The sequence below is a fragment of the Carassius gibelio genome, chromosome A11 (genome assembly GCF_023724105.1).
Source record: "Carassius gibelio isolate Cgi1373 ecotype wild population from Czech Republic chromosome A11, carGib1.2-hapl.c, whole genome shotgun sequence".
NCBI classification, from domain to species: Eukaryota; Metazoa; Chordata; class Actinopteri; order Cypriniformes; family Cyprinidae; genus Carassius; species Carassius gibelio.
The window spans coordinates 3,880,427-3,894,998 of record NC_068381.1 but is presented as its reverse complement, the minus strand read 5'-3'; the positions used below and the strand labels follow the sequence as shown (position 1 = coordinate 3,894,998).

General features: G+C 36.2%; 2 protein-coding genes across 3 annotated transcripts; one reads left to right on the top strand and one right to left on the bottom strand.

The window, feature by feature from the left end:
- Positions 1-275: 275 nt before the first annotated feature.
- On the bottom strand, positions 276-5,400 carry emp3a (epithelial membrane protein 3a). Its single transcript, XM_052609289.1, has 5 exons — positions 5,204-5,400; positions 3,224-3,312; positions 2,613-2,715; positions 1,762-1,902; positions 276-1,610 (listed from the first exon to the last, which is right to left on the bottom strand). Exons 1-5 carry the CDS (start codon positions 5,301-5,303, stop codon positions 1,435-1,437), a joined length of 609 nt encoding a protein of 202 aa, XP_052465249.1. The 5' UTR covers positions 5,304-5,400; the 3' UTR covers positions 276-1,434.
- Positions 5,401-6,090: 690 nt separating this feature from the next.
- On the top strand, positions 6,091-13,440 carry si:dkey-264d12.5 (uncharacterized). Of its 2 annotated transcripts, none has more exons than XM_052610570.1 (18): positions 6,091-6,410; positions 6,891-7,064; positions 7,212-7,332; positions 7,407-7,624; positions 7,983-8,066; positions 8,344-8,509; positions 8,582-8,653; positions 8,766-8,881; positions 9,224-9,294; positions 9,394-9,628; positions 9,919-9,996; positions 10,072-10,194; positions 11,299-11,469; positions 11,579-11,691; positions 12,330-12,471; positions 12,549-12,685; positions 13,111-13,213; positions 13,302-13,440. In XM_052610570.1, exons 1-18 carry the CDS (start codon positions 6,396-6,398, stop codon positions 13,359-13,361), a joined length of 2,199 nt encoding a protein of 732 aa, XP_052466530.1. In that variant the 5' UTR covers positions 6,091-6,395; the 3' UTR covers positions 13,362-13,440. The 2 variants fall into 2 exon arrangements, with proteins under 2 accessions (XP_052466530.1, XP_052466529.1); XM_052610569.1 differs by having other exon boundaries at positions 6,092-6,410; positions 8,341-8,509.
- Positions 13,441-14,572: the final 1,132 nt, after the last annotated feature.

Sequence of the window (14,572 nt, the reverse complement as noted above, 5' to 3'; positions counted from 1 at the left end):
AACCACGATGTCAATGATACAAATTTATTAGAGCAGTTTGAATTAAATATATAAGTATTTTAAATTAGCTGTTCAGATTGTTAGCAAGTAACAACTATTTTTACTGATTCAATCTCATTACTATGTAAACCACTTAAAAGGCATCTTGACTCTGCTCCTAGTGGACACTTGTTTATCCTACTTGAGCTGCAACCATGTTTTTCTATTTATTCATTGTTGCACTGAAATATTTTTCTCAGAGACTTTTACTCTAAACTAAAATATCATAACTACGGTTTGCATCTTTTTATAACATTTTATTTATAGTGTTTGCATACATAAAAAAAAAATAATAGAATGACACGTGCACGTTTTTGATATTGGAAAAAAGGACAGGTTTAAAGTTTCCAGTTTTGGGAGTTTCTTTTACACTCCATTTTTTTTAAGCATAAAGTAACAGTTCACCCAGAAATGAAAATTTGCTGAAAATTAGTTTTCTTCATCTCAACAGATTTGGGGAAATGTAGCATTTAATCACTTGCTCAACAATGGATCCTCTGCAGTGAATGGGTGCCGTCAGAATGAGAGTCCAAACAGCTGATAATGGCGAAAGGTTGCTTGTCTACAAGAAACAAATCCATCTTTGGGGTGTTTTAATTGTAAAGGGGTCATAAACTGGCTTTTTTATTATTTGATTTTGTTGTCTGAGGTCCACTTATGACCTCATTTGTGTGGTTTTTACTTTCAAAAATATCACTTCTGGACAAAATATCCTTCCATAATAACACTCCTTCCAGTGAAATAGTCCATCCCCTGATGTCCTCTCATATCAAAATCCACCCACATATTTGTTAAGAGCTGTTTTGGCTTGTAAACGGTGCATGATCTGTGCAACTTTATGGATAGAGGACTCATATTTTAGCCATAAGCACCAGATTACAAAATGTCTTATGATGGATTTGTTTCACAACTTTTTGCTTCACAAGACATTAAAAGATGGACTGGAGTGGAGTGGATTACTGTGATGTTTTTATCAGCTGTTTGGACTTTCATTCTGACGGCACCCATTCAAGTGAACCAGTGATGCAATGCTACATTTCTCCAAATCTGTTCTGATGAATTCAGGTATGCCTTGGATATCCTGGAGGTGAGTACATTTTCAGCAAATTTTCATTTTTTCTTTTAACAAGCATTTTGCATCAAAATCCCACCTGACTGTTAGCATCAAACTTAGAACAACAGTTTCCCCACTATGGGAAAATACAGCAAGTTTTGTTGCAACTCCACAAAAGCAGCAAAGCAGGTGCTGGGAGTTGGGTCCTAAAAAACTGTTATGATAATAATAAATAACAATAAGCCATATCATAAACTGGCTTGCCTAAAAACAGCCATAAGCATATACTGCATAATCTCATAGCAGACTAAACTACTAAAGTACAGGGGTTAAGCAGAAAGTCAGGCCCGTTTGCGCAGATGCACATAAAGTGCTCCGCTGACGAGTAAAAGGGGCACGCACACCCACGCTAGAATGTAACAGTAGCCGAAATGACCCATTTCCAGTTCACGAGCATCTTGAAGAATTTCTCTCCTTTGAAAGGTGTAGATAAGAACAGCCACACACGCTGCAGCACCTGTGAGAGTGAATGGAGCGAATGGGGTGAGGATAAAAAGTGACCACAAGGGGGAAGCACATATGATATTAGATAGGGAGTGAGATTATGCTACGCATTTTCTGTCTACTACCTACATAGCCAAATAAATACAAGATTATAGTTTATATACCTGCAAATATTTGACATAGGCCAGTGAAATAGTAAAGTCCTCCTTTGGACATAGTGAAGAGCTGTCCGAGGAACACCATGAAGGAGATGGAAGAGAGCACCACAGATAAGATCATGAGAGCCTGGACTGACTGCAGCCATTCTGAGAGAAAATCACACACAAATACAAAGAGTTACTTACTTTTAACAAATGGTTATAGTTTGATAACTCTGCTCTGCATCATATTTGTCTGAAAGAAATCCAATACTTGTTTTGTATACTCATTTTGGGTGCAGATTTCTGAAAAATAGTTCTTATGCCTGTTTTGCTAAACACATTAGACTTTCTGAAAAAAAATATGATGCATTTCATAGCATTTTTGTATTTAAAACCATTTGTAAGGTGAAGTCGTTTTCTATTGTCACTTTATCAGCAGAAAAACTGCCTTAAAGACATGATTCCTGTCTGCATCAGAGCCAGATTACAACTATTTGTTCAATTCTAATAAGATTTTCACATGTATGAATGATTCTGAAGACTTTATTTTATCCCTAATCCTAATCTCATTTTTTTCACTTCGTTGCAGATTGTAATTGAATTGATACATTTCGAATTCTTACCTCTGTGATTAAAACTTTTGACTGCTTTTGTTAATCTGGCATGTATATTAAAGCTGATACATATAAATAATTGGAAGAATCTTTAATTGATATTTTGAAATCACAATCATGAAATTAAGGAATAATAGTCTTTTTTATTTTTTTTGCAAATAAGCAATAGAAGTTTTGTGAACGCACCAGTTCTCGTTGAACTGTCATAATAAAATTCAGGGATTATAATAATCCATCTGTTTATGAGTGTAAATGACCCACCGCTCTCGCTGGCAGAAGCACATAACCAGGTTTCTGTGGCGTTTTCATAGATGCACTTATACCAGAGATCTGTGTTCTCTATGTCTCCCCAAGACCACCAGGACTAGAAAAACATCATAATCATAATATTAAGTTGCAATAATAATAATAAGAAGAAGAAGTAAGAAGAAGAAAAAGATGTTGAATAATATATAAATAAAACTGATTGTTTAAAAAAAAAAGAGTTTCAAAAATCACTGCAAAAGAAGTGTAAAAACAACAATAAAACACAATAATAAAAGTGTATAATTTTTTGTGTATTTGAGTATTTAGTGTATTTTTAGTATAAGTGAAAAATATATAAATGAAAAAAAAATGACAAAGAAATATGCTAACTACATGCTTGTTAAAATTCAGTTTTACCTTATCTACAATTATTTACATTATATTATACATAAAAAATATTTAGTATTTATTTAGAATTGAGCCTAGAATTTTGGCCATATTTTGTTAGACAAACATGCAAGACCTCTGAACTCCATGCATTTGCTCACGGGGCAGATGTTTTATTTTAATAGCTATAGGTAAGATGTCTTTTACAGCTGTGATTGTGCAAGGGAATTATGACCAACCTTCTCCATGGTGGCAATGAACAGCATGGCCAGGGTGACCAAATGCAGAACAGTCACAAACATCAAAAGGAACGCCATTTTTGTGGATCCTGCATGCAGAATAAAAGGTTCTGGTTCAGAACTTTCATCTCACAAAGAAAAACGAAAGAATCATTTGGGAATCAATCAGTGTCTCTGAAAAGCCAGGGATGTGTCTGGCTTGAAGGGTCTCGGTGTAAACAGCAGTAGTTTGTGTCTGATCTCCAGATTTGAATGAAACTAAACAAGCACGATGATACAGATCTCAGGTTTCCATCCCATTTACACAATAACGTTCAAAAGTTTGAATCTGGTCTTTTTTTTTTTATGTTTTTGAAAGAAGTCTTTAATGTTCACCAAGACTGCAATTATTTGATAGAAAAATACAGTAAAAACCATAAACATTATTACAACTTAAAAAAATAGTTTTATATGAATATGTTAAAATTTCATTTATTCTTGTGATCACAGCTGAATTTTTTTTTTAGCAGTCTTTATCAAATGATCCTTCGGAAATAATTCTAATATGCTGATTTGCTGCTCAAGAAACATTTATTATCAGTGTTGAAAACAGTTGTGTTGGTTAACATTCCTGTTCCATACTGATTCTCTGAATAGAAAGAACAGCATTAATTTGAAATGAAAATCTTCTGTAACATTATAAGTGTCTTTACTGTCACCTTTGATCAATTTCATGCGTTCCTTATGATTTCTTTAAAAATCTTGACCCTACGCTTCTGTAGATGATGCCAAATGTACAGAGGGTCTCCAGGAATATTCATGTTTACTTCATAAAAATGATGCCATTTGCTGACAGCATCTTTTCCAGGAAAAAAATGTTGGACTTACGTGTGAACTTTGATTCATGCGCTGTAATAATACTTCACTGGCATCATACCTATAAATGAGTTTTTACCTCACTGCTAGATGATTTTCCATCACCACATTTCCAAGGTGCCAAACATGGCTATACCACAAAACCTCCATGACATTTCTGTCCATAAGATGAACGGAGACTTCTGGTTGAAATCAACAAAACATCCATTCAGAAATAAGGACTGTGTGACAGATCTGGATAGGGAAGGAAGACTGGGAATGACACAAACAGATCCCGGGATTCCACTCCTTCTCTGTCACGAAGGAGCAGGGAAAATAACTCACAGTGCATGCGAGAATCTCTTTCCAAACCAGAGATCAAAAGGCCCTTTGTGGTGGCCTTAAGATTACGTATTTAGTCAACATTTCGCAACTCTGGTTTTCATTAAATCGGACCCCACCTCTCCATGTTTACATGCAGGAGCTGCTCGTCGGACAGTTATTTCTCTTTAGTCGCTCTGTGTGCCATTCAAGACTTTACCAAGATGCTCTTTACACTGTAAACACAGTTGAGCTGAACTTACTGCTCATAAAAGTGAGTAGATCTTACAGCAATGTCCCAGACAGGACAGCAGAACAGACATTATTACACGAGGTTAAGACATTTTGGACAGTTTTTTTGAGAATTATTCCATAATCTACTAGTCTGTTTGGTTGCATCTTATTTCTACTTAAGGTTTCTAATGATTTTCCACATGTTTATATGACTAAACAAACAAGAATATCTCAGAGAACATTAATAGTTTGACTCTTAATAATAATAATAATAGTAAAGGTTCTTCAGTTGTTCTTATGTTCAGCACTTTTTGTATATGGACAATTTTAAAGTTGTTGTTTTTTTATGAAAAGTTCTTGATGTGACTCTTAGATTCTGTAGTCTCATACATTAATAAAGTAAAAGTGAAGACCCTCTGGGTTCTTTATTCATCAATCAGTACATCCATAGCTTTTTGAAGAAATTTTAGGCACTTTAAAAGTGCTTCTATGCCTTCTGCGGTTGTAAAACTTGTCTAAAACTATTATTTATAGCATATTATGAGAACTGGAAATACTTTCTGTTGTTGAAGAAGTGAAAATGCTGCTTACCTTGTGTACTCGTACCAACAGATCTTCTGGAAACTTTGGTCTGGAGTTCTGTGTTGTTCTCTGTGTCTTCAGCTGGTCTCCTCCCCTCTTCTCCACACATTCACTCTCTCCACAAACTCCCTCGTTTGGGAGAAAACGGTCCAGGAAAGAATGCAAGCTAGGTTAGAGGAGGAGTTTCCTTCACAGCTCCAGAAAAACTCTAGGTTATGGTTTCTACAAACTAAAAATGGGCTTGAGTTTGTGTCCGGACAAACCCAGAGAGAGTCTGTTACATAATTACACAACAGTCCATGCACTGATGTTCTGAAATTGTATAATAATTATATTTGCCTAAACAATATGATATGATAAAATGCTGTTTACTGTTAAGTGTTATTTATCTTTTTCATAGTCTGATGATTATTTTCACATCTGTTTATGGATTACAGTAGTCAGGTGCTGTGGTTTAGGCAATTAGAAAACTCCTACATGAAGCAATCTGAACAATTACTTCCTGTTGGAGGGGAAACAGACCACCCAGGGAAACATCAATTCACACCCCTAAATCCCCCTGAAGTGTGTTAATCTTCAGTTCCAAAAATGAAGGCTTACGCTTACCAAAAAAAAACATTTTTTTTATCTAGTTCTGTTCATTCAAATGGTTAGTTTCAATGTGTGGATTTGATGTATGAGGATGGGGATCTTAAGAAACTATTTTAAATCAGTATATGCTCTTATCTGGGTCATTGCATGAAAATTAAAACAATGCTGTAAGCAGTTTCATGGATTGTTTAAACTCTTTAAGAAATGTAGTTAAAATCACTTTTTTCGAAGTGTAAAAGGCGCCCGTTTCGTGTAATGAACTTCAATTGTTGTGGAACCGCGTTTCCTATTACGGGATTTGTGGGATGCTTTTGCAGGACGTCCCACACACACACACACACACAAAGCCTATACGCTGATGAACGTCAATTTCACGCAAATGCTGAAAAACAGTGAAGGTGATACATTATAACACGCGTTTCTAGGCGACGGTGAAAGTTAAGAAGTTCCGTTAGAACGCGACAGGGACATGAAAGAAAAGCGGCTCGATTGAAGTCACCGCAGTAGAGTTTGGATGATCGTCAACGTGTGTGCGTTTCGTGGACTTTTCGCTTTCAAAACAATAACTTAGAACAATAAGTAATTAAATGGTTCTGAATAACGCGAAGAGATGTGCACAGCACAGGTAAGTGTGTTTGTTAAATAACTTGACGTGGCAAATCGTTAAATGTACTGTTCTTTAGAAGTAAACACATCACGATCGGAGAGTGGTAAACATCTGATGTTATATAGCTACATATACCTCGTACTATTCTCTGTGTTATTCGCTTCATTCGTTTTACTGAAAAGCAAAAGTAACAGAAAGTTGGAATGTTTTCATGCTAGAAAACCGCTAGTAGTTTCAGAGGAAAAAGGGATGTGCGCATGTGCGCCACCGATCTGCAAAAACAGCTGTCAAAAGATGTTTAAACAACATTAGTAGATCACGTGTTTAGTGTAGACAACATCTTAAAGACACCAAACCCTAAGATGGATGGATAGATAGATAGATAGATAGATAGATAGATAGATAGATAGATAGATAGATAGATAGATAGATAGATAGAAAGATAGATAGATAGATAGATAGAACATCTGTATGTTCATCTCTGTGTGGGATGGACAGATGTTGCAGGACATGGATCAGCGTCTGCAGGAGGAAGGGTTGGACTCCTCGGCCTCCAGCAGTGAGCGTCTGTCTCTGCTGTGGCAGCTTTACAGGAGCAGCGAAACTACAGTGATATCCCTCAACCAGCAGATACAAGATCTGCAGAAGGAACGTGTTGCTGAGATCGAAAAGGTGAGTACAGCAAAAAAATAAAATAAAAGTGGAGACTCATTGTTTGGTCCCCTGCATTTTGTTTCTGATCCATATGAGTGTCTTTTTGTCTGTGGAACAAAAAATGGAACCGGCAGTCTTATCATTTTACGTTGTCTATGTTGTCAGGTTCAGCAATATGTTAATCAAATTAAGAGTCTCACAAAGACCCGAGACACTGTGGCTTTACATCTCGAGCAAGAAAACAAAACGCTCCATGCTACTCTGGATGACATCCAACAACAACAAGGTGCGTTTCTGTCTATTCTGTCCTCTATCAGACCAGCTCTTCGCCACTCATGGTGTTTGAATGTATGCATACAGAAGCACGGCGGAGTGAGATCTCTGAGATGTTACTTCAGGAAGGTCTGGCTGATATTATTCCCATCAGCCTGAGTGAACAGGTGGCATACCTCCTCGCAGACAGAGCCTCCCTGCTGGAGAAAATACAAAGCCAGGAGAATGTGGATTGGAAGACCGCACAGGATCCTGATGTCCATACGGAGCAAACGTCAAAGGACTGTAGAGAGAATGTGGTCAAAGTAAGAGAATCAGTTCAGAGTATTTATACAGCCATTTTCACAATACACACTGTTTAAAAGCAGCTTAATATACATATCTTAATGCCTTACAGTCACATTTAGCAAATTAGAGCAGAGTGATAATGTATTTTGCAACAGTAAAAACACTCAAGACTGTTATTGTAGTTTTACATTAGTAGCAGCATATGAACTTATATATCTTTATATACTTATGTAACTTTATATATAAAAATATATTGCATATAGTTTTCACTTTTGAAGCTATAACAATGTTCCTGACCTAATTCTTGTTTTCTGTTGTTTAAGTGCAGAACTTCAGATTAGAGATTTATGATAATGTACCTCATCTTTCCACAAGGTGGCAGCACCACACGTTCAGAGCCCTTGGAAGAGGCTTCTAGGACTCAGAAAGGCTGCTCAGAGTGAACAGAAATCTCTGCCTGTATGTTTATGCCAATTAACCTGATGCATGTCATTGAAATATGCAACAGAAAGCAAGAGGAGACATTTTAGAGGGCATTAATATCATGTCTCATTTCAGGTGGATTCCAGCAATCATGCATGTTTAATTTACTCAAGGAGCAGATTTACTAACCTTGTATAGTTTTTTTTTGGGAATGTTTCATTTTCAAAGCATGCATGTTAAGGATTTCTTAAAGCAGCGTGATTCCTGTCATGCTCATGCATGGTTTTTACATGAGTTTCTTTGTTTGTAGCAGGCGGTTGACCTGCGGTTCAGCAGGGACAACATACTGAAGGGACAGACGTTGCAGGACCTGGAGCGAGATGTAGAAGAGGCCTCTGCTCGACTCGCTATGGCCCACAAGGAGATCCGCAGACTCACGGATGAGCTGGAGTCTGCTCACCTGACCCAAAAGGCTTATGGTAAATCACTTCACTGGTCTCACATTCACACTCATGAACATACTGAGATCCAAATCATGCTTTGTGTCTTAGAACCAGAGCTGCAAGAAGCTCAAATAGAAGTTGAGCAGCTCCGTCACGAAGTGGAGAAACTGAAACGCTGTGGTATAATTTATTCGCCATTTCTCTTTCTTTTACATCCTATAGATAACCTCTCAGTTGAACTCACTTAGAGTTTGACTTTCTTTTGTTTAGTTGATTTTTTTTTTCTTTTTAGAAGTTGCTGAATTGCGAAAAATGAAGGAGATAAATGAGAAACAGGAAGAAGAGCTGTGCCACCTTAGAGAGATGGTGAAGAGGTTACAGGCGGAGCGTGTGCATTTGCTTGAAATGGTACGATCATCACCGAAAAAGATAATTATTTTAGAAAATGGATGCTTAAAAGTTTGCGGTCGGTAAGATTTTATAAATTTTTTTTAATTCGAATTAATTTAAAGGATTAGTAAAATTAAAGCTTGCATGGTTAAGCAGCCAATCAGCATATTAGAAAGATGTCTGAAGATCTGGAGGAATGATGCCGAAAATTCAGCTTTCATCTGCATTTTTAAATTGCAATAATATTTCACAATATTACTCCTTTTTAGTTTTATACTCCAATAATTTCAGCCCTGATGTGCATAGGAAATTCCTTGAGCATTTGTATAATATCTTTTAAATATTATTTTGCATTAACAGACAGAAGGCCCTGACAGCACTGTCACTCCATCCAAAGGCAAGACGCCACAGGAAGAGGATATCCATCAAGGGTTCGGCCTCTCTTTGACTTTTTGCTTTTTGAAAGCAGATACATATATCCAAATCATAGACCTTCCAAGAATCAACACGAGCACAAACGGTTCTTCCAGGTGTCTTCACGAGATGCAGGAGAGGTTACACATGCTGCGCGATCTGACGCAGGTCACGCTGAAGCTGCGGATGGAGTTCGAGACAGAAGCCGACCTGCGGAGGAGGGCAGTGGACGAATGTGAAGAGCAGAAGAGGAAGAGGACGGAGGCAGAGCAGCTGGTGAGAGACTTCCAGAACCTCTGTGAGAAGCAGGCGGAGGATTACAGGAGCACCGTCGGCAGCCTTCAGGTGGAGGTGAGGACTAAGAGATGACATACAAAAACAAGGGCTGTCACCATTATAACACGTTAATTGTGCAATTTATTATTATTTTTTTTCTTCATTTTGTTCCTGGCGTTCTTTGACTTTTTTGTGTGAAGACTGTTTTAAGTTTACTTCAGTTGAAAGCTGGTATACTTTTCTAAGCTTATTAAATGTTAAAAACAATGGCTTAGAAATAACTAAATAAATATGTGATATGTAAATTAGTTAATTTTTGAATTGACAAATTTAACGAGCAAATGCATTCATGCATTTCTTCACAGCTGAGAGATTTAGTAACTAAGGTACGAGAGCTGGAGACACAGGGAGTGGAAAGACAATGTGACAAACACCTGAAGGAGGTAAATTTGACTCTTATTTTTAAAGTGGATTTGGTCACAAGTTATGCTAAGGGACTAAATAACTGACTATTTTAGGTGTCATCTTTGGAGGAAAACGTTTGCCAGCTGAAGCTTGCCCTTCAAGAGGAGCAGCAGAAGACCACACAGCTGTCTGTGAGCATGCAGATGGAGATTGAGCAGGCCAAAGCTTTGGTCCAGGTGAAGAAACCTCTATTCTGACACAGGGTTTGAAAAATTAAGAATTCATTAAATTGAAGGTAAAATGAACATAAATGAATGTGCGCTTGGTTCACTTTATTTACTAATTTGCATAATTTTCTGCGGACAGAAGTTAACAAATTTTACTAAGATTCCAACAAAACATGAGCTGGTTTTGAAATGTTAAAAGCTTAAGGGTTTAAACGTTTAATAGTGAGGAATTTTGACCGGTAATTTAAGATATAAATATTGGTATTGTAGTGTAAAATTATTTTGTAATTATCAATTGTTTTTATTGTATTTTTTTAATTTAGAGTACAACTGTAATCTACCTCTGATATACAGTCAAACCAAAATTTATTCAGACACCTTTCAACATTTCTCACAATTATCACAGTTTATTCGCTATAGTTTAGAAAATGGTCATAAAATATGACAAGAACTCAAGAGTTAACTGTGTCAGAACAAATTCATATTGATAACGTCAGATAAGACTTGAGCAAAACATGGTCAGGTCAAAGCGTCTGAATAATGTTTTACTGGTAGTCCACTGTATGAAGAATTTTTGGGTATAATATGTGACGGTTTACTTTATTTTTCTATCCTCACTTACATATATAAACTATTGTGTCCTGCACCCACTAAAAATATATATATATAAAAATGATATCTGATGTCTTAATAATTTTTGGTTTTACTGTATATTTATCATCATTTCTATAGTTAAAAATAATACAAATATTGATAAACATCCTGAAATATCTTAATTAAGCAATATGAGTTGAAATGCCATATCACTGTTAAAATTGCCAAAATAATCACTATATATTTTTGTGCAACCTTATATATATATATATATATATATATATATATATTTATATATATATAAATCATTAAAAACAAACTGCTCCTACTCATTCTCTTTTGCGTGCAATTTGACCATAAAAAAGAGAACCATTGAATATACAAATGTGTTGTTAAATTACTAAAATAAATCTCAGGTGGTACTTCAGGTAAATATTTATGGGTCTGGCCTACAAAAAGTATCTCATGCCATTTATTAGAACACACAGCTTCATACTCACAGCTTCATACTCACATCAGTCACAGGACGTCCAGCTTCAGCAGGATGCAGAGGAGCAGAGGAGGATGTTAGAAGAGCTCCAGGGCATCCAGAACATCCTCAGCACCAGCAAACAAGAGCTGCTGTCCCTGAGGAGAAACAACACACGACTGCAGAACAGCATCAGTGACGCCGAGCAGGAAAACAGCAGGGTACCTGACGCAGAGGGTGCTGAACAGGGAATCCTGAATGCTCTTTAGCCCAGAAACTGCAATATTAGGTTCTATATACTAACATGATTTTTGTTTTCTGTATGAGCAGCTCCAACAAAACATTGAAGACCTGAGGAACAGACTAAGCAGCGGTCAACAGGAGACAGACTCTCTGAGGACAGAACTTCAGCTAGCTCTGGTTAGAATAGACGCTGAGAGAAGGTACAGAAAACTAAAACCACAAAAAGAAAAACACATTTTTGTTACTTGACATAAAATAAACATTTACTGGAAAACCACGAAAAACTATTAAAAGGCAACATTTCTCTTTTAATTTAGTTGAACTTGATGCACTAAAATATCTAAAACTGATATAAAAATGAATAAAAACAATGGCGACATATATATAAAAAAAGCTAGGGTAACACTTTAGAATAATGGTCCATTAGTTCATGTTAGTTAACTACTTTAGTTAACATAATCGAAGCAAGAACAATCCTTCTACAGCATTTATTAATCTTAGTTGATGTTAAATTCAACATTTATTAATGCATTATTTAAATCAAAAGTTGTGCTTGTTAACATTAGTTAATGCACTGTGAATAAGTTATGAATAACTGTCTTTTCATTAACTAACATTAACTAATGGACCATTATTCTAAAGTGTTACCAAAACTAGTAAAAATGAAAAAACTAAAAACTAAAAAAAAAAAACTAAAAAAAAAATATATATAATATAAATATATATATTTGTCTTTTCAATATATAATTTTTTTCCCCAAAATTCTTACTTGAGTGATTAAAAGTAACAAGTTTGGAAGAGATTCTTCATTATTTCCGCTTTATATATTTTTTTTCAGTAAATACAACGACAAGCGAATCCACTACAAAAACAAGCTGAGCCGAGCCAGAGAGGTTTACCTGAGAGAGACGGGGTGGCGGGACATCAAAATAAAAGAGCTGGACAAAGAGGTTCTTATTCTGAGGAAACAGGAGGAAAAGGTACAGTAACATGGCAGGCTGGGTGAAAATGATGAACTGTGTGTGACCTTTAAATGATGATGGCTGCTCCTCATTAGACAGCACACATGATGAAGACGGTCACATCTGAAAATGAGAGTCTGCTTCAGAAGAACAGACAGCTTCTTTTACAGCTGCATGACTTTGAACAGGCACAGAAAAATGCTTCGGATGCGATTTCCACCACGCAGATGAGGTACTTTTAGTTGTAAATGAACACAAGAGGTGTAAAATGTTTGGGGTCAGCTTGATTTTTAAAACAGAAATTAATTTCTATTTCTAACAAATGCTGTTCTTTTGAACTCTCTATTCATCAAAGAACCCTAAAATATAGAATCTTTGCAGCAAAAATAAAAAAAGAATGATTTCTGAAGACTGGAGTTATGATGCTGAAAAGTCAGCTTTGCATCATTGGAATAAATTACATTTTAAAATGAATTCAAATAGAAAACAGCCATTTTAAACTATGATATTCACAAATAAATTCAGCTTTGGTGAGAATAAGAATCTTCTTTAAAAATAAGATCTTACTGACCCCAAACGTCTGGTAGTTTTCTCTTTCACACTTACCACTTACCACATCCATTGATCAAAACTGCATTTCTTGTTGAACTTCCTCAGGATAAATTTGCTTGAAATAGAAAATGTTCAGCTAAAGCAGACGGCGGCACAAATGTCGGAGCGAATCGAATGCCTGACGATACTGGCCGAGACGAACTGCGGTGTAAGTGTATTCCTTTAGATCTCATTTTCAGGTTTACAAATGAGGAACGCTGATGGTTTGGGTGATATTTGTTCATGTTTTACTGCAGGAAGTCACTGCTGAGAGCCGTGTCATAGAGGGAGAAGACCAAACTACTCTTCCTACATAAACATCTTTATTTTGCTTTTCAGTGTAAATTAAATTATTTTTGTAAACCGATATATTTCTAATTAAAGATCTCATCCCATTGTTTTACGTCTATGTAAAAAAAAAAAAAAAATGCAAAAAAAAAGAACCTTTTCTTCGTGTGAGAACATAATTGATATAATGAGAGGGCAGTGAGTCAATAACAGGTCTGAAAACGCTCCCTTATGTGCCGTCTCCTAGTCCTCTACTCTTCTAGCGCAAACTTTTTTGATCTAAAAGATCCCCTTCACCAAACAAAACCAGAAATGTGTTGCTTTTAACTCTGGATATTTTCATAATAGATATAATTTAGCGTTATTATTTTATTATTAGTCATTTTTCAACAAATTCAACAAAAAATTGGTGAAAAAGTTGAAGTCACTGGCTTACCTAATAGTATATGAGCAGGATTTCACAAACAGGACTGCTCTAATATGACAGAAGTTTTATTTTTTGGTTTCTTTCAATAATGCAGCCGGCTTCATTTTTAAGGAACAGTTCACCCAAACATGAAAACTTGCTGAAAATGTACCCTCCCTCATGCCTTCCAAGATGTAGACATGGTTTGTTTCTTCATGGAAAGAGATTTGTAGAAATTCAGCATGACATCACTTGCTCACCGATGGAAGCTGTGCAGTGAATGGGTGCCGTCAGAATCAGAGTCAAACATCTGATAAAAACATCAAAATAATCCACAAGTAATTCACACCACTCCAGTCCATCAGTTAATGTCTTGTGAAGCCAAAAACTGTGTTTGAAAGAAACACATCCATCATTAAGATATTTTTAAATCCAGACCATCACTTCTGGTCCAAATCCTGGTCTATAACAGCTTGATCTGTGTAGATTTCTCCCAATTCAGATCCAACATCGTTATGATTTATAGACATTTTATCTGGAAGCAGTGGTTTAAGGTTAAAACACTTATGATGGATTTGTTTCATACAAACACAGCTTTGGCTTCGTCGTGTGGATTACTTGTGATGTTTTTATCAGCTGTTTGACTCTCATTCTGACGGCACCCATTCACTGCAGAGCATCCATTGCTGAGCAAGTGACGTAATGCTACATTTCTCCAACTCTGTTCCCATGAAGAAACAAACTACATCTACACCTTGGATGGCCTGAAGGCTTCATTTTTGGATGAAGTATTGCATTGAACATTTTTCAACATGCAGGTCTCAATAACATCAA

Excerpts from the sequence above, each read along its gene's own strand:
- si:dkey-264d12.5 (XM_052610569.1), top strand. Across the intron at positions 7,065-7,211 it reads GTGTTGCTGAGATCGAAAAG|GTTCAGCAATATGTTAATCA; the intron begins GTGAGTACAGCA and ends CTATGTTGTCAG. Across the intron at positions 9,997-10,071 it reads GTGACAAACACCTGAAGGAG|GTGTCATCTTTGGAGGAAAA; the intron begins GTAAATTTGACT and ends TGACTATTTTAG.
- emp3a (XM_052609289.1), bottom strand. The coding sequence starts at position 5,303 with ATGTGTGGAGAAGAGGGGAGGAGACCAGCTGAAGACACAGAGAACAAC. Across the intron at positions 2,716-3,223 it reads TCATTGCCACCATGGAGAAG|TCCTGGTGGTCTTGGGGAGA; the intron begins GTTGGTCATAAT and ends ATGTTTTTCTAG. Across the intron at positions 1,611-1,761 it reads CCTATGTCAAATATTTGCAG|GTGCTGCAGCGTGTGTGGCT; the intron begins GTATATAAACTA and ends TCACTCTCACAG.